This window comes from Stegostoma tigrinum, chromosome 27 (assembly GCF_030684315.1).
Source record: "Stegostoma tigrinum isolate sSteTig4 chromosome 27, sSteTig4.hap1, whole genome shotgun sequence".
Taxonomy (NCBI): Eukaryota; Metazoa; Chordata; class Chondrichthyes; order Orectolobiformes; family Stegostomatidae; genus Stegostoma; species Stegostoma tigrinum.
The window spans coordinates 7,581,453-7,601,664 of record NC_081380.1 but is presented as its reverse complement, the minus strand read 5'-3'; the positions used below and the strand labels follow the sequence as shown (position 1 = coordinate 7,601,664).

At 41.3% G+C, this 20,212-nt stretch overlaps 1 protein-coding gene across 1 annotated transcript in view; it reads right to left on the bottom strand.

Annotated features, from left to right (window-relative positions):
- The window catches only part of LOC125464703 (ras-like protein family member 10B), a 183,454-nt gene extending 168,644 nt beyond the window's left edge, over positions 1 to 14,810 (bottom strand). The window contains exons 1-2 of the mRNA XM_048557429.1: positions 14,520 to 14,810; positions 3,027 to 3,350 (exon numbers count right to left, since the gene is read on the bottom strand). Coding sequence (XP_048413386.1) covers positions 3,027 to 3,242 — 216 coding nt within the window. The 5' untranslated portion in view covers positions 3,243 to 3,350; positions 14,520 to 14,810. The remainder of the gene's footprint in view (positions 1 to 3,026; positions 3,351 to 14,519) is intronic.
- Between the last annotated feature and the right edge of the window lie 5,402 nt (positions 14,811 to 20,212).

Sequence of the window (20,212 nt, the reverse complement as noted above, 5' to 3'; positions counted from 1 at the left end):
ATAAGTGCCCAATGTGTCAACATGCCTATACTGTATGTACCTGATATGCCAATAGCAACCTATAGTCACTTCATTAATTTATTTCCAGAAAAATCAATTAAACACAATCTTACATTGCCCTGGTATTTAGGAGATATTGATATTATAATGTTGCAGCCACACCTTCAAGCCCTCATGTGTAACAATACAAGAATCCAGAGCTGGAGCTTGGAGATGGTGTCCTGCTGGATGTTAGTTCAGAACGGAGTTTGAATGATTTCTGGAGCACATGTACATCAGACCAATCAATTCCAGGTATCAAGGGACAAGACACTGTTTGAATAAATTCAAGTTTATCCATGTTAATGGCAAGAAGCCCCAGATGAGCAAAAAACACTGCGGAAAAGAGTCAGAGTTTTGAAGCCAAAATTGAGTTAATGAAGACTCAGGACTGAGCCCCCTTCCTCTTCCTGATTTGTCCCAGCTCAGCAAATGAGTCAGGAAATGCACAGTCGATGATATCTGCAGATAACATTGAGCTATGTGGTGGGGATGATGAAGGCTCATTCTATTGGGCCACGGGAGAAAAACACTCGAGGTTTGAGCATCAGTAGACCAAAGATATTAGCTGGAATGGAGTGAATAATTTCCATTACCCTGAGTTAGTGGTGGCAGATTCGTTGACAAATTGAGTCTGATTAATGCCAGCATATCTATGGAGAATGCACTTGTTAAATGAAGATTGGCAATTAAAGTATCAAGCTTATATTAGCATAAATGCTGTTTCTCTTTAGATCAGCATTTCTTTCAAAGACAAAAAAATTCATCAAAATGTGTGTTTTTTTCAACAATAACTGGATGGTAACAAGATGCAGAAGATGAAATAGATAAGTGGAGTAATGAGAAAGGAAAAAAGTCTGGAACCACTTTCCAAGAAAGTAGCCCAGAGGAGATAGAATTGGAAAGGTCCTCTGTAGTACAAATAGAAAGAGGGGAAATGTGAGTGATTGTAATGGAACTTCTAAGAAAAAGAGTGGCATGTTGGTTCAGTGGTTAGCACTGCTGCCTCCCAGTGTGAGAGACCTGGGTCTGATTCCACCTTCGGGCAACTGTTTGTGTAGAGTTTGTACATTCTCCCCATGTCTGTGTGTCCTGTTTCCTCCCACAGTCCAAAGATGTGCAGGGTTAGGTGGATTGACTATGCTATGTTGCCCATAGCATCCAGAGAAGTGTAGGTGAAGTCATGGGAAATGCAAGGCTACAGCGATAGAGGGAGGGGGTTTCTGGGTGGCTTGCACATTGGAGGGTCAGGGTGTTTGCTGAATGGCCTGCTACCTCATTGTAGGGATTCTATGATCCTAAGGACAAGAGCAGATAGAAAGTTGTGGTGACATTGGAACAGGAGTGGATGGCCCATAAGAAGTTGGCAAAGATCAAAATATATTGTGGCAGTGCCAAGTAAAATAAGCAAAGTCAATATAGAAGAAAAGGATAATAGCAAAGGAACACAATGGGTTGAGTGGGAGAAACTAGATATAACTTGCGCTACAGTTAAATTAAACACAGAATATTACTTCAGGAATATTAAGCCAGTACAACCCGAGGAAGTTAAGCAATGTAAAGTTGATTTGCATGAAGAAAAATTAGAATTTGCATTTCACATTCCCTGATTCATTAAACCACCTGGGGCTTAAGTGTGGAAATGTAATGGATGAGCAATCTAGAGCTCTAACATTTCTAGTTCAAATCTTACATCAGCACCACTTGAATTTAATTTAAAATATTAGGAAATGTAAAGCTAATAAGTGCAATTAAAAAGGTCTTGTAAATACCCAACCATTTTCAATAATATCCTCAGAGAAGGAAACCACAATTCTATATAACCTGCATTCCAAAGTGAGTTAACAAGCTTCTAATTCAGTGAAACCACCTGCTGTACAAGGAGAAGGCTCACCACAACCATTTCAAGGACATAAGGGATAGGTAATAAATGCAACCCTTACATAGCAGTGAATAACTTACATCCTGACTCCCCAAAGCCTGCCAACCATCTACAAGGCACAAGTCAGGAGTGTGATGGAAGGCTCCCCACTTGCCTGGATGTGTTCACCTCCCAGAAGCTAGACACCATCCAGGACAAAGCAGCAGCCCCCCTGCCCCTCTTGATTGGCACTACATTCACAAGCATCTGTTCCCTCCACCACCGACGCTCAGTAGCAGCAGTGTGTACTATCTATCAAGATGCGCTGCAGAAATTCGTCAAAGATCCTCAGACAGCAACTTCCAAACTCAAGCCCAAATGCATCTAGAAGGACAAGAGTGGCAGAAACATGGGAACAACATTACTTACAAGTTCCCCTCCAAGACCATCCTGACTTGGAAATATATCACTGTTCCTTCACTGTTACCGGATCAAAATCCTGGAATTCCCTCCCAAATGGCAACGTGGGTCAACTCACAGCAAGTGAACTGTAGCGGTTCAAGAAGGCAGCTCCCACCCCCCTCACCTTCTCCAGGGCAACCAGGGTGGGCAATAAATGCTGGCCCTGCCAGCGATGACCACATCTCACAAATGAATGGAAAAAAAAATACAACAGTAACCATTTTCTGAGAGCAAATTGAATTGCCCTGATGTTTGGGTCAATCTACCAATGCAAATGACAAAGATATGGAAAAAGGTCATTGCTGGGCTAGGAGAGTGGGGTACAAACGTTTGATGATCTGTGTAAGCTTTAATAAAAACCTATAAAACTGGGGGACCAGACACAGAGGAATTAAGAGGGACAAAGCAGAACTGTAGAAAGTAATTAAAGATAAATAAAATTATTGAAAGCCAAAAAGGGAGCGAAGGTATTTTAAGAAAAGAGCAGAAGAAACTGTTGCTATTGAGATGAGCTTTTCTGAGTTATTAGGCAATTGATTTTACTACTTGTCAACAGAACTGGCCAGTAATTGAAACTCCTTGCTACCAGCTTTGCCAATACAGTCTTCCATCCACCAAAATAGCCCCCGTGACCTAGGTGAACTGGAGAGATCAGAACAATTACCTGCAGAGTGTTGACTGGGAAGGAGGGAATGGGCGGAAAGTCCATTATCTGTAGGTCGTGCACGTGCTCGTTCATGACCACGGCAGGCAAATAGACACGGCGTGCTTTTGTGGGCAGATAGTGATCACTGTAATCGTTGTAGAGGAATTGGTGCACGATTGCCGATTTCCCAACGCCTTGCGCTCCAAGGATTGCTATTTTGAAAGTTGTCACCATGCCGTTGCAGGACACGTGGTGTAGCTGGCCGGCAGGCGTGCATATTCCAGGGACTGGCGGTCAGATCATCTTGAGAACCATGGTCACCTAGCTCCGATCGACCCGCTCCTGAACAAGGGAAAGAAACTATTAGGACCCATTATTCAACATGCACACACACACACGCACAGATATACACACTTAAGACACATACAGCATGCTCACAGACATAGATACACACGCTCAGACACGCATACACACACACACATAAATACACAGACTTAGATACACACACTCTCAAACACCCTCAGATATATGCACTGACACATAAACACACACACTCACTCAGACATAGACACACACTCAGATATATACACTGACACACATAGATACACAGTCAGACAGACATGCACACACACCTGCTTTTCTACTGGAAGTTGTTTGAGTGATCATTGAGCTACCACAGAAATGGGATGTTATATAGAAATAAAACTTTATTGTAGTTTTTTTTGGTCTATCATGCCTGGGCCAGCTGATAAGGGGCTAACCAGCCTAATCCACTTTTTGGCCCTAATACATTAATCTCAAATGTATAAACTGTACATACTTTAAAAAAAGTGTAATGAGGATTCTGTGTCTATCATTCTTCCAGGCAGCAATTTCCAGATCTCAAGCACTCACGGGGTGAAAATGTTTTCCCTTGAATCTTATTTAAATTCCCTGCTCCCAATCTGTATCTACGAAGGGAATTGACACTACTCTCTGCATCCAAGTATGTAAACCTAGATGGCTGTATTGTCTGCTAGTGTTTCGGTTATTTCAGCTCTTGATTGGACTTGCAATAAGAAGGGAAGGATCCATTGGTCATGATCTATGTTGATACGGACAACATAGTTAGAACTAGGAAGGATGTTCTGTTACGTAAATTTAAGAAGTTAGGGGCTAAATTACAAAGCAGAACCTCAAAGGTAATAATCTCTGGATTATTGCTTAAACTATGTGCAAATTGGGATAAAATTAATCAGATTAAAAAAGTGAATGTGTGGCTAAAAAGCTGGTGTGGGAGCGTTGGGTTCCTGTTCATGGGCACTGACAACAACATATACCAGCAATCAAGACTAAATGTGCAAAGATAACATGCATAAGTCATAAGAAGGCTAGGATGCAGTCACAACGCAATCAAAAAGACCAATGGGACGCTAGTTTGCATTAAAAGAGAAGTTTAGCATAAAATTAAGGACGTTCAACTTCAGGTATGCAGGGCAATTGTGAGGCCATATTTTGAATACTCTGTGCAGTTTTGCTCTGCTTATTTAGGAAGGATGTGAATGGGTCAGAGGTAGTTCAGGAGAGGTTTACTAGAATGATAACCTCGAATGAGTGGGTTACCTCAGGAGGAAAGTTTGGACAGACCAGACTTGTTTCCAGAAAAATGAGGTTTGTACGGTTTTGACAGGGTGGATGTGGGAAAGAGGTTTACACTGGTGGGTGAGACCAGAATGAGGGGGACACTTTAAAAACTAGGGAGCATCCTTTGGGACAGAGATGAGCTGACATTTTGTCTCTCAGAGGGTTGTGTAATTATGGAACTAAGTTACAGAATGTGACAGAGGCAGGATCTTTGAAGATTTTTAAGACAGACGCAATTGGATTCTAGTTAGCCGGGTGAATCAAAGGTTATTGGGGATAGGCAGGAATATGGAATTTGGAACAGAAACCGAGCGGCCAAGACCTAATTTAGTGATAGAGCAGAATTGAAGGGCTGAATAGTCTATATTTGCTCTGAACTCATATATTTACATTTGTATGTTCAAATTTGTCCTATTAATGGATCCCTTAAGCAACAAAAAGAGCTCACAGTTACCTCAAAAAGCAAGGGGCCCAGTCTGGAGACATACAGAACCCTAGTAGAAATAGTCCAATTACAAGGACACCCATTGGTCATGACTTTTTGTGTCCTATGTTTGGGCCAAATTTGGATCTCACTTGGCCTTTTCCCATGCATTACCATTTTTGTGACCAGTTGCAATGTGAACTTTCCGTTTATCAAAAACCTAGCTAAAATCCATAGAGACATCAAGTTTTTCACCCACAGAATAGCCTTTGTTATATTCTCAAACAAAACCCACTTTTGTCGGACATATTCTTCCTTGATTAAATCCATGCTAATTGTGTTTGGTTAATGCATACATTTTTAAATATAGCTTTAGCCTGTCCCTCAGAAACATCTCCAGCAATTTTCCTACCACTTACTGCCAACATTGCACTGTCCCTTTGCAGGTAGTCATTGGGATTAGGGTGTCAATGACATCTCACACGGAAGCAGTGAATCAGGATGTGGGTTAATAAAGAGTTATGTGCACCCATAATTCCCCATAGTTCTTTCCCCATGAATCTCACTCATTTTGTCTCAGAATTTTCTTTAATCTCCCCAAATTTTCTATTTTGCCATTCCATCTGAAGTTTTTATTAAATACTAACTCGCCCTCAAGATGAGTGAGGAAGCAAATATTGTAGGTGGTGGATGGGGACCAAACAACAGGCTGCAATGTTCTCGATGACATTGCTCTTCTAGATGGTAAACAATGACATCGCTATCAAGTATCAAGTGTTCTTCCTGGAGGTGGTCATTGGGTGATATGAACCCCATTTGGTGCCATGAAACCTGTGGGTTCGGGTTGCCTCAGTAGCAGTGGAGTAGAGTAAGGACCTAAACACTCTGTAATCACCAGCTGGCATATCCACTTCCCAATATTTGATGGAGGGAGATGAAGCAGCAGATCATAATTGGGCTGAGCAATTTGTGAATGATGATTTGGGCAGGGGCTAATTGGCTTGCAACAGACAAAATCTTTGCGCTAGCTATGTCTGCTACCAGTGGAGAGTTTTCTCTTGATTCCAACTATCTCAGTTTTATGAAAGTTCTTCGATATCACACTTAACCAAATGCTACCAAATCTCACCCCCACCCCCCTAGAATTCAACTCTTCTGCCCATGTTCGTACCAAGGCTATAATGAGATATGGCTCTGAAAAAGCCAAAGATGACCTCCAATGAGTGGGTTATGGCTGAATAGGTTCAGCATCAACAACTGTTCCCATCACTTTGCTGATGAGCAAGAGGAGGCTGATGAGGCTTCAAATGGCTGGATTCAATTTGTCATGTTTTTCTGTGGGCAGGACATAACTGACAATTTTCTACATTCTACATTTCTACAGTTCTGAGGGAGGTGGCTGAGGAAATAGCAGAGGCTTTGGTCGTGATCTTTCAAAAGCCACTGGAGTCAGGGTAAGTCCCAGATGATTGGAAAATTGCTGTTGTAACTCCCTTGTTTAAGAAAGGATCACGACAAAAGATGGAAAATTATAGGCCGATTAGCCTAACCTCGGTTGTTGGTAAAATTCTAGAATCCGTCGTTAAGGATGAGATTTTTAAATTCGTGGAAGTGCAGGGTCAGATTAGAACAAGTCAGCATGGTTTTAGTAAGGGGAGGTCATGCCTGACAAACCTGTTAGAATTCTTTGAAGAGGTAACAAGTAAGTTAGACCAGGGAAACCCAGTGGATGTTATCTATCTAGGCTTCCAAAAGGCCTTTGATAAGGTGCCTCACCGGAGGCTGCTGAGCAAGGTGAGGGCCCATGGTGTTCGAGGTGAGCTACTGTCTGGATTGAGGATTGGCTGTCTGACAGAAGGCAGAGAGTTGGGATAAAAGGCTCTTTTTCGGAATGGCAACCAGTGACGAGCGGTGTCTGGGCAGGGCTCAGTGTTGGGGCCACAGCTGTTCACCTTATATATTAATGACTTGGAATGAAGGGACTGGGGGCATTCTGGCGAAGTTTGCCGATGATACGAAGATAGGTGGACAGGCAGGTAGTACTGAGGAGGTGGGGAGGCTGCAGAAAGATTTAGACAGGAAATGGCTGATGAAATTCAATGTGAGCAAATGCACTTTGGAAAAAAGAATACGGGCATGGACTATTTTCTAAACGGTGAGAAAATTCATAAAGCCAAAGTACAAAGGGATCTGGGAGTGTTGGTCCAGGATTCTCTAAAAGTTAACTTGCAGATAGAGTCCGTGATTAAGAAAGTGAATGTATTGTTGTCATTTATCTCAAGGCAGTTGGAATATAAAAGCAGCGATGTGCTTCTGAGGCTTTATAAAGCTCTAGTTAGGCCCCATTTAGAATACTGTGTCCAATTTTGGGCCCCACACCTCGGGAAGGACATACTGGCCCTGGAGCGTGTCCAGCGGAGATTCACACGGATGATCCCTGGAATGGTAGGTTTAACATTTGATGAACGGCTAAGGATCCTGGGATTGTACTCATTGGAGTTTAGAAGGTTGAGGGGAGATCTAATAGAAACTTACAAGATAATGTATGGTTTAGAAGGGGTTGACGCTAGGAAGTTGTTTCCATTAGGCGGGGAGACTAGGGCCCGTGGGCACAGCCTTAAAATTGGAGGAGGTAAATTTAAAACTGAAATGAGACGACATTTCTTCAATCAGAGAGTGGTGGGCTTGTGGAATTTGTTGCCGCAGAGTGCAGTGGAGGCCAGGACGTTGGATGCCTTCAAGGCAGAGATCGACAAATTCTTGATCTCAAAAGGAATCAAGGGCTACGGGGAGAGTGCAGGGAAGTGGTGTTGAAATGCCCATCAGCCATGATTTAAATGGCAGAGTGAACTCGACGGGCCGAATGGCCTTACTTCCACTCCTATGTCTTATGGTCTTATGGTCTTATGATCAGGAAGATGCCAGTCTTGTAGTCACACTGGAACAACTTCAATGAGACAGTGGCAAGTATGGATCACCAAGTCTTCAGCACTGTAGCCAGCCTGTTGTCAGCATTCATACTGTTTGAGACGTAACCAGTGCCTTCAGCCATTTATTGATATTGTGTGGAATGGACCAAACTGAATGAAGGTTAACTTGCATCGTGCTGGGGTGTTCATGAGGGGGAGGAGATGGATGTTCATTTTGATTGAAGGTGGTTGAAAAAACCTTAGCTCTGTGCTGAGCTTACCCACCATTGAGGAGAAGGCATTTTGTGCAGTCTCCTTCTTCTATTACTAGCTTAATTATCCACAATTCATGGCTGGATGCAGCAGCACACTATTACATGTTGCTTCCACTCTTAAGCATGTATGTACCCCAGTGTTTGGAGCTTCATTTAGTTAGCACTCTATTTCCCAATATCACTGGTGATACCTGTAACATGCTGCCTTGCACTTCTCACTGAACTAGGGACAGTTCCTGGGCTTGACGGTAATAGAGAGTCAGGGATATGTTGGGCCTCGCAGTTACAAGTGGTGGTGGAATACCATCCTGCTGTTGGATAGCAGTATATTTGTCCCATGTTGAGCCGCTGGATCTGCTTTAAACCTACATTGGTAATGTTCCGCAACACTGGAGAAAATGTTCTAACCACAAGGACTTTATCACCACAAGGACTGTCTGGTGGTTCCCTGCTACCAGCTGAAAGGGATTGGCAAAGGCAAAACAAGTAGATATTTCCTCTTGTTGATTCTCTCACTCCATCTCAGAGGTTCGGTCTGGTACCTAATCCCTTCAGGATTTAACCAGCTGAGCCTGTATAGCCAGTCATAGTGTTGCCAAGCCACACATGGTGATCAACATTCCTGGTGCAGCATGGTGCCTCAGTGGTTAGCATTGTTACCTCACTGTGCCAGGGACCTGGGGTTGATTCCACCCTTGGGTAACTGTCTGTGTGGAGCTTACACATTCTCCTTGTGTCTGCATGGGTTTCCATTGAGTACTCCAGTTTTCTCCTACAGTCTAAGGATGTGTAGATTACGTGGATTAGACCTTGGGAAATACAGGTTTACAGGGATAAGATGGGGAGGGTGTTCTTCAGAGGGCTAGTTCAGACTCAATGGGCTAGATCACCACCACCTAATCCCTAGAATTAGGGATTCCACAATTCTCGTGTCCCCTGCCCAGAGCAAAATCTATGCCCTTGCTATGTTTCTGCAGATTGCGAGAGTGTCCTCTCTCTCCAATGTTTGACTCCCTTGATTCACTGTCATGTTTACAATTTTTAAAATCAAATTTATGCTTTTGGCTTATTCCCCAATCTTGTTTAACTTGTCAAAATAAAAAACTGAAAGGACTGCAAATGCTGTAAATCAGGAACAAAAACAGAGTTTGCTGGAAAAGCTCAGCAGGTCTGGTAGCATCTGTGAAGAAAAAAAACAGAATTAATGTTTTGGGTGTCTTGACCCTTCCTTAGTTCTGAGAAAGCCAGTTCAAATATTAATTGAAAGCTTCAAACATTTTCGAGAAATTAGATCTCAGGAGGTTCCTGGGGAGCATGCTTTTACATCTGAGTTGATGGTGTTTGGAGACAGAGCTACCTCTACATTGCCAAATATAAACAGCCCCACAGACCCTGAGAGCTATTAGACATGGTTTAGAACACAGATATAGCAAATAGCATTAGTATCATGGCTGTTGTGGGCAAATGTACATATAAGCACAGTAATCTCACCTGGTAGAATGTTTAGAAAAATTGTTAAATCCAAGATAGCACATTGCCTCCCTAATATCATTGTCAATCATATGACTTATTGCAGGACACTCTGATGGCGAGGTCACTAGGTGTTGGCCATTTAAGCATGAGCAACAGTTAGAAAGAGGAGTTAAGACCTGCGGGCAGATTTTAGGGGAAAAATATTAAGAAGCAAGGCTTGAAGATTGAAATCTTCAGAATTCTTCCAGTGTCATTGCACAACTGATGTTTGAAATAGAAAGGTGTGCCAGATCAGTATGTGGCTGAATAGGTATTGTAAGAGAGAAGACTTTAGATTCTTGGAATATTCGGGCAGTTATTTTTTTGTCAGCTACAACCTGTACATACCATACAGGTTACTCTCGCACTGAGCAGTGATCAACATTATTGCTGAGTGGTTGGATGGTGAACCAGATACAAAGTGAAGTAACAGCAAGAAAACAAAAGAAATGTGACAACCAGCGTTTTGATAACACAAATAATTATCAGGCTGTACTGTGAAAACTTAGAGGCAATGTAAAAAAAGAAATGAGCAGAAATGAGAGAGTATGAGAAGAGGCTGGCAGCTAACATATATATTAATCCAAGAGTCTTCTAAGGGGTCAAATGGTGAAAAGCTGACTGTACTTAAAGATAATAAGCCACTAAAACTAGACATATTGCATCAAGGATACTAAAGAAATCAAAAGTAGAAATCACAGAGATTCTGGTCATAATGTTACAATCCAGAGATGGTGAAGAATTTCAAATGTTAAACCATTTTGATGAGACTAAATTGATAGGTAAGATATACATTGACCTCCAAAAGTTGTTTGAGGTCATAATTTCAAAGTTTCTGATTAAGCACATGCTTGGAGCTGTTGTGAACCATGAGGAAGGTAGTGGTAGAATCTAAGAGGATATAAACAGGTGAGAGATGCCTGGATAGTTGAAATACAATGCTGGGTAGTGATACATATTGGTAAAGTGAAGCAAGACCATCTACCGGGTGTAGAAGAGCAGAAATCATTCAGAGGTGACAAGGCAAGGTGAAAAAACAGTTAGACATATGTGATATATGGGATATATGATATATGAGACATATGGGATGCCAGGCTTTATGAATATTGGCATAACATGCAAAAGCAGGAAAATTATGGTGAACTTTACAAAACATGTATTCATCCTCAGCTGGGAATTGTATGTCTAATTCTGAGCACCACCACACATTAGGACATAATGAAGGGTTTTTGAGAATGTTTCCAGAGATGAGAGATGAGAGTAAGGATAATCTGGTAAAGCCAGGGCTTTACTCTTTAGGGGGAAGAGCTTTGAGAAGGAATTTGATAAACACACTAAGAATCATGAGGACCAGAGGTAGAATATATAGAGAGAAACTGTCATTAGTGTTAAAAGAGTAAAGAACTAGCAGGCAGCAAGTTAAGGTGATTGGCTAAAATCAGAAGAGACAGCATTAAGAAAACCTGGTTAAGTTCTGGATATTTTTATTAATTTATGGGATGTGTATGTACTGGGTGGGCTAGAACTCATTGCCTGTCCCAAACTATCCTTGAGATGGTGGGGATGAGCTGACTTCTTGAACTGCTACAGTCCATGTAATGTAGATTGACCCACAATGCTCTTAGGGAGGGAATTCCAGGACTTTGACCCAGTAACAGTGTAGGAACGGTGATATTTTTCCAAGTCAGGATAGTGAATGACTTGGAGGGGAACTTGCAGTTAACATGTTCCCTTTATTTGCTGCCCTTGTCCTTATAGATGGAAGTGGCTGTGAGTTTGATAGGTATTGTTGAAGGATCTTTGGTGAGTTTCTGGAATGCACTACCTCAGAGTAATGGAAGCAGGTTCAGTAGTGGCCTTAGAAGGAGAACTTGTAGATTATCTGGAAATTAGAATGTACAGGGGAATGGGGAATGGGGAAAAGGCATCCGCAAGTAAGTAGCTGAAAGTTCTTAGGGAGTTCTTACATGGACATGTTGGACCAAATGGTCTTATTCTCAGTGATAACTATTCTGTAATTGTACAATTCCATTTTGCCAAATAGCATTAATTTTATTAAGGAGCAACTTGACAAGAACATGAATGAAAAAGGATTCAAAGGATATGGTGATATGATGAGTGGGAAGATGCTGTCACACAGTACAACTAACCTGTTGGGCTTAATAGTCTGCTTTTGTATTGTGAAAATCCAAGTCACAAAATACAGCTTTCAACATCAAATCAAGTTTACATTTATGCAGTAAAGGTAGAGAATAGTTAGATTCCACACAACTAAAGACATATGATTATATATTGAGTTTCATTCATTGAGTTGAAATAAGGCAATGCTCATTAGCAAACTCTTGACATAAGGCACCAATATTTCAACAGTCCAATCTCATCATAAACACTTCTACAGCTGATTTTAGATGTAATTCCCACACATTGAAGAGGTATGGGCTACTGTTGAAGACGTTATTTCACCCAGCAACAATATAATTCCAATTATCATTCACAGCCCTGGACAAGCCCTTAATTGGCATTCATTAACAGTGGGCAATTAAGTAACAGCAGGTTGTTAGTGCTAATAAGGTCAATGTTAACAGGGCAGAAAATACTTTAAACAAAGCTCAGCGGATGTTGTTGCTGCTATTTTCTGCTCTGTCCCATTTAACCCTCACCTCTAACAGCAGGAAAACCACCCACAGGGCTGAAACAGCATAATTTAATGTAATTTTCTGCTCAGCACTAATTCTCAATATCCATGTACCCTCCACAATGTAAACAACAGATAGTTTTCATTCAGAATGCAACCAGAATTACCAAAAAAAAGTTAACAAATCCAGAGACAATGTTTATTCTCTCAAATAAGTCCTCATATCCTGTTCAATTGTCACTATTGCTCCCTGAAGCTTAAACAAATTACCTGTTCTCAAATAATGCTAAAAATAGCCATGCAATGGATATACTAGGCCAAAGATATTGCTTCAGTTTCAGATTTTAACCCTTTTCTCTCTGTTCATACTCATCTGCCCAAATGCATCTGACCAATTAGATCACATGAGTGCTACTGACATGTAACACTTGAAATGCTTCGTAGGCCAACATAAACAATACATGTGTGTGCATTCAAACAAACACTTAAACCTAATTAAACCTTAACCTATATTAACAAACAGTAAAGTATATATGAGGACAACAGCCATGGGAGCTATAAATAGATCGGACTGTATTAGAACTGTGTAGTGGCTGCTGCTTGCAACTGGATGTATTTTTATATCACCTATGTGCTAATTATAATGATGTGTAAAATTATGCGGAACACAGCCACACTACCTTGAGAGAAGGAAAACCCATTTTCCTTTCTAGAGACAATATAACCATGAAATGTTACCACAAACTGCTCGATTAAATATTCCATCTTGTGCAGTACTTTTTCTTAGTTCCCCAATGTAAAATGACCTGCAATTGCATCAGGGTTTGATTCCCAATAAGATTCAGATCAAGTTTTCTACAGTCTTCTGAACTGACATAATTAATGAACAATTTATCTGTAAATTTACTATGATCAACAATGCTGTTTAACTGAAAATTCGTATCAATGAGGGCACACCTCCACTCGTGAAAAGGCGCAGGTCTGGTATTTTCAACCGGAGAGTTTGCGGCTTCAGGACCTCCAGAAGAAACACACGGGTTCGTGGCTGGGCAGCTCAACTCTCAGTTCCACAGTGGATCACTAAACAGCACCAGGGTCAGCTCCACGGTGCATGACTAACTGCCATGGTCAGCACCACGGTCAGCTCTATGCCGAGTCTCTAACTGCTCCGCGGTCAGCACCATGGTCAGCTCTATGCAGAGCCTCTAACTGCGCCGCGGTCAGCACCATGGTCGGCTCCATGCAGCGTATCAAATGCACCGCGGTCAGCACCATGGTCAGCTCCATGCTGAGACTCCAGCTACTCCGCGGTCAGCACCATGGTCAACTCCACGCGGAGTATCTAACTGCACCGCGGTCAGCACCATGGTCAGCTCCATGCTGAGTCTCTAACTGCACCGCGGTCAGCACCATGGTCAGCTCGACAATAAATCCCTAATCAGCACTACGGTCGGGATAGAGTCATGACCAATTTCAGTATCGAGATCAGTTTAATGGTTTGTGATTTAAACTGGCAGCGGCCTTCCGATGAGCCGCTCGGCTTTATAACTGCAATTCACAGGAGACAAAGCGCTCTTTTTCTAACGGGCTATTCAAAATCTATGGTATAAAACACCCATTGCCACACGTACTCAACTATACATGGAAACGCAATTTTTAAAAAAATGCAAAAATAAGTGCAAAAATAAAAATGGAAACGCGGGCTGACAGGAATACAAGCAGGAACCCAGACAAGCGCATACATACCGACATAAAACCACACATGCAGAAAATCATAGGCACACATGCAGAGTAAAAACCGGAGATCGAACTACAGAACAAATGCATATGAACACAGACACACGCGGGGGAATACCACCAATTCCATTAAATTCAATGTGTTAGTCTAAGGATTTTAAGTAGTTGACAGGTTTTGTTTTCCTCTATACGAACATAACCACAATGTTAACAGAAAACTTTCTTTTAGCTGACAATGTTCTGGCTTAGTAGTCTGGAAGCGATTTGGTATGTAGACGGAATGTGCAGCCCATTTACCAGAAATGCACTAAAACCGGCATTCAGCTTTCTCAGCAGCAGTCTCACAAACCTCCCGGTGGACCACAGGCATCCTCCGGAATCTGCTGAAGTTCTTACCTTCTCTACTCAGTTACGGCTGGAGTTTGAGATCGGGAGGCGAGAGTCACCTGCTGGACAAAGACAATCCTCCCAGAACCTTTCCATGAGCGTGTAAATCGCAGATCCGTGTAAACATCGATAGATAATTGCATTAAAACCCAGGGAACACTTGCTCGAATTCTTTAGCTGAACTGTCTGAGTAGAGGAAGAGAATAATTTTCCCTTTTGCTGTTCTGCCTTGAGTGAGAATGGCGCTTTAACGTTGTATTGGTGCATTCCTTGTCTCCTGTTCTATAACGCAGGCTGTTCTAATCGGGCTCCTAAGATTCTCCGTGGTCCTAAAGCCCATCAGAGTGATCCTTCCAACAAATGTTGATCGAAAATCTGCTACCTTCGCACTTGCTACCTAGCTTCGCAGGCAGAGCGTGAATTTATCACAATCCGAGAACGTTACTTTCCAAACGGTAATTATTGCTGTTAGTGAGGCAACAGTGGCCAAATTACACCAAAATAACAAATGGTCTGAAACAAACGCAGAAAATCCCACACAAACTCCGCAGGACTGGCAGCATCTTTAGAGAGAGAAATTGAGTTAATGTTTCCACTCCGGTACGACTTCGTCAAAATAGAAAGGAGAGGAAATGTGATTTTATTTTATTGCTGTTGACAGAGGCGGAGGGGGAGCAGGGGGAACAGATTGTGAGGGTGTCTGGTGAATAAAGGCAAGGGGAGTGCTAACAGTGGTAAAGGAGGAAGAGAGATGGAATGAGTGCGTAAGCAATAGGTTAAGAAAGGGAAAGATCAATCCACTCTGCTGACAGCAAAGCTGATAAAACACTAACAAGACATGGTCAGGAATAGATGGTTTTTAGTAGTGATTGAGGAAGAAAAAATATATTTTGGGGTTGAGGTGAACATCTTATTTTCCTTCAATAGAATTAACTTTTGGCTGAAATTTATCTCTGACTGATCAGGGTGGCACAGTGTCTCAGCAGTTAGCACTGCTACCTCCCAGAGCCAAGGACCCAGGTTTGATTCCACCCTCAGGCAATTTTCTGTGTGGAGTTTTTGCACATTCTCCCCATGTCTGGGAGGGTGTCCTTCCACGTTCCAAAGATGTGCAGGTTAGGGGATTGGCCGTGCTAAATCACCCACAGTATCCAGGGATGTGCAGGCTGAGTGGGTTAGCCACGGAAATATAGGGTTAAAGGGATAAGGTTGGGAGTGGGTCTGGGTGGAATGCTCTTCAGGGGGGTCAGCGTGGACTCATTGGACCAAATAGCCTACTTCCACAATGTGAGGATGCCATGAAGCAGGAAGGCAATGTCTTGCCTTGTCCCTTCTGAAAAAAAAAGCCCCTCAGACAGTGAAACACTCCTTCAGTACTACACTGGATCATGAGCTCAGTCAATAGTATCCCAATGGAAGCAGATTCAATATGAAATCCCTCCCAAGAAATTGACTAAATATGTCAAAAGGGAAGCATATATATGCTTGGTGCAGGAATTAAGGTCAAGGAATATGGAATGGCTCATTAGCATAATGAGTGGGGTTAATCTATTTTAATTCTAACATAGTCAGTATTTAATGTTTGCTCAGATGATTTTCCAAAAGTGAAATTCCTAGGCTGCAGCCAGATTTGTTCTCTGAGACTGCAGTAATAAATTGGTGCACAATGCTGTTAGTGAGCTGAGCTAACTAGATAAGAAAGATTCTAGGCTCACTCTCTAGGCTAGGTGAAGCTCAGAGATTACCTGGGTGATGATAACTGTTTAACAGTTGGCCTTAATGCATCTACAAACACTCCGGGACATACCTTGTAAACAGAAGATGAATCTGCTGTTCTGAAAACAATGCAGTTTTCATTTTTTTGTTTCCTGTGTTATCCAAAATAATTAAAAATAGGTTTCATTAGATTGAAAGCTGGATGTCACTATATAAAACCGCCAGGGAAATATTCAACTCAGGTTGTCAAGTCTGATCTAGGAAAAGAAGACAGATACCAGCCAGGACGGGTCTCAATGACTGTCACAAGTGCAGTCATATTAATTGATGAAAACCAGGTGCAGTCAGCCTGCAGTTCAGATGTGTTATGCTTCCAATCAAATAAGCTGCCCGTACTCAGGCCTGTGGGAGAAACTGCAGGGTGATGGCTGTCACATCCACACTGGATTCTCTTCCCTTCAGCAGAGGAAGGAAGGGAGGAAAGGAAGGGAGAGCGAGGACCTAAGAGAAAAGAGAGATGGGAATAAAGAACTGGGCAGTAAAAATCTACTCAAACGAAAACGCCTGAGGAAACTTTGCAGCATGCCCTGTCGATGGGATAGCAGTTTCTGTCTCTGAACCAGAAAATGCAGAATTCAGTTCTCATTTCAGAAACTCTTCTTGGCGTAGAGGCTGGAGCATTGGCTCTGAAATCTGAGTTAATTCCCATCAAGATACTTCGGTCTGGTGCATGGGTATAGATTAAGAACCCTGCTGACTGAATGTATGAGTGATTGAATGATTGCAGACTCTGAGTTTTATTAGTGAATTATCTGGACTCTGTTATGAACAAATGTGGGAGAAAAAGCATAGGATTATTCAAAACAAAACTCATTTCTTTGAATGTTTGTCTTGATTAGTTACACACTCACAGACAATGAGATACAAGAGTTTGTTGACTGTTGGTGTCTAAACAGGCAGCAACTAATTATAATGAGAACTTCAGGAATATGCCTGCCCAGGATTTGGCAAACTGAATGGTGACTTTGATTTCAAGTACATTTTAGATATATATATGTACAATAGTTCGGTTTCTGGGAGATCAGCTTCATAAAATATGCTTTCCTCATTGTCCGCCAACCTTAATAAATACTAGTCAAGAGTTGTCAGGTGGGGAAAATATGGTGCTTTGTTAGAATCCAGTGGGTGTGAAAATGAAACTGCGAGGGAACAGGAATCAAATAATAACTCACTTACTTGCCCAGTTAATATCAATCCTTCATCAGTGCTGAAGGCTGGGTTTGTCATTTCATGGGAAGGCAGTGCAATCATCAACCAATATGTGTCCTCACCCAAGTCCAATTACGCTTTCAAATGGACAAAGCCTATGCATAAAACTGTTTCCCTTGGGAATTTTATGCTTAATGGAATGAAATGTTCTTTAAACTGGAGAGCTAGAGACAGCAGACAAGCAGTTTGTATTCCATCAGCTGCACTCCTTAATAAAAACTAAATGGTATTCTGTGACTGATAGCTTGGTGGCCCAGTGAAGTGAAGGTTTATAAATGTTTCAATGAGCTGTTTCAATGAGAATAAATATGAGCAATTAGTTTATCCCTTTCGACTCTTGTGTTTCCATATTGATGGCGGAGTGTGGTGAAGTTACAAGGATCAACTTCCAAAATAACCAACTTAACTTTGTGCAGCTTAAATGTTTTAACAAATCCAAAGGTTTTATCAAGATGTTTTCAGAGGAAGAATTAGCTTTTGGAGGAAGTAGCCTGTTTAGCTGGCAGCTATTGAACTGTACCAGTGTGTGTCAATGTGATCGCAGCGAGGACTGGAGAAGGAAACCTAGTAATAACTATTGCCATTTACTCTGCCAAATGGTTACACTTCGTAATGTTCCAAGGTTACTTTTTATTGTGATAAATGTTCTAAGAATAACAACTCCTAACAATATAATAGAGTTCCTATTCTAATACTACATCTGGTGAATTGATAAATCCATGTCTCATTATCATGTTCAGGTAAATAAGAGAAGGGAGTTCTGTTAAAAGTCAAATTTCATTCCACTAACTCTCTCAATTCAACATAATTAGTCATCTATATCATCACAATAAATTTAATGCTGAATTTCTTTCATCAAAATATTATGTGACAACCATAGCTCGGTTTGTAATGACATTGCCTCTAATTCAGAGAATTATAGGGTCAAGTTCCACTACAAAACTAGAAATGAATAAAGCCACGTTGACAAATTTGTGCGGGAGTAAGGGAGTACCGCACGGTCAAATGTACTGTTCTCTGAATGAGTTATTAAATTTGCGATGGCACTATGTTGAGAAAAAGCTGGAGTGTTATCCCTTGAACAAAAACAAAGTTGCTGGAAAAGCTCAGCAGGTCTGGCAGTATCTGTGAGGGAAAAAACAGAGTTAATGTTTCGAGTCCGGTGACCCTTCCTCAGAACTTCCCCAATTCCGAAACTTTAACTCTATGTTTTCCTTTACAGATCCTGCCAGGCCTCCTGAGCTTTTCCAGTAACTTTGTTTTTGTTCCTGATTTACCGCATCTGTGGTTCTTTCGGTTTTTGTTATCCCTAGGATCTTGTTCAATAATTGGCCCTCAATCAACATTATTAAGTAAGAGAATATCTACTTATTCTTCTTTGGCTGTTTTTTTGGGGGGAGTTTACAGTGTACAAATTGGCTGGTACATTTCCTATATTATATTAGTGACTATACTTGTAATGTATTTAACTGGCCATAATGTAGTTAAATAAGCCCAGTGGCTGTGAAAATATCACATAAATATATGCTTCTGTTTTCACCTATAAAGTCTTTAATTAATCATTGCAGAGTAAAATTGATATGAACTCTCAGCACAGTTCCACCAGAAGTGAGGAAAAATATAATGTAGTACAAATTTTGTCTTTTTTTAAATGTAGTAATCCAAACAGAAGATAATATTTGAATTATATGTACACAAACATATTACACCTTTTTCAGTACATATCTGACTGACACTGTCCAGTTTACATCACCCAGACTATTACATTCACATACAAAATCAAGCAAAATGGTCTGGAGGTTTGATCTTTCATTCATGTCAGTGACACTTTTTGTGCTTTGTAACGTAGCAACCTATCTCCATGCTAATGGGTAACATAGCAACTGAGTATTTATTTTAAAATCTCATTGATGAAATTTAATGGAAATTCATTGGGAACCCTGTGCTCTGAAGTGTATTACAACTCATTCCCTTTCTGGGTTAAAAGAGGAAATGATGATTTTTTAAAAACTGTATACTTTCCCCTATAGATTTCCGTTCCTATTCAGTACACTGCACACCAGCATTTCATTGCTGTCAGGGCAACTGCCCATGTTCATTAATAGAACAGAAAGACTCTGGTATAGGAGCAGTACTGAGCTGGCCATGCTATCTTGGAGCTGAGTGGAAATGATGCTGCTCCTTGAATAAAAGCAAGGTACTACAGATGTTGGAAATCTGAAATGACTACAGAGAATTCCGGGGAAACTCAACATGTTAGGCAGCATCTGTAAAGACAGAAAGGCAATTAACTTTTTGAGTCTGGAATAACTCTTCTTCAGAGCTGAAGAAGTTCCAAAGAAGAACTATACTGGATTGCAAATGTTAACTCTCTTTCTCTCGCCACAGATGCTGCCAGACCTGCTGGATTTCTCCAGCATTCTCTGTGTGAGTCCTCTTCCTTAGTGAAATCAACTGGATTACATGAAGTAAAGACTTGCATTTGCATAGCAGCTTTCACAACATCAGAACATTCCCAAGTGCCAGTGAAGTGCCTTTGAATTGCAGCCACTGTTATCAGATCAAGTCAGCCAATTTGCACAGTACAACCACCTACAAATAGCATTTTCGAATTGCTCAGACAATCTCATAGAGTCATAGTGTGGTACAGCATGGGAACAGACCCTTCAGTCTAACTCATCCATGCCAACCAAGTTTCCCAAACTAAACTAGCCCCA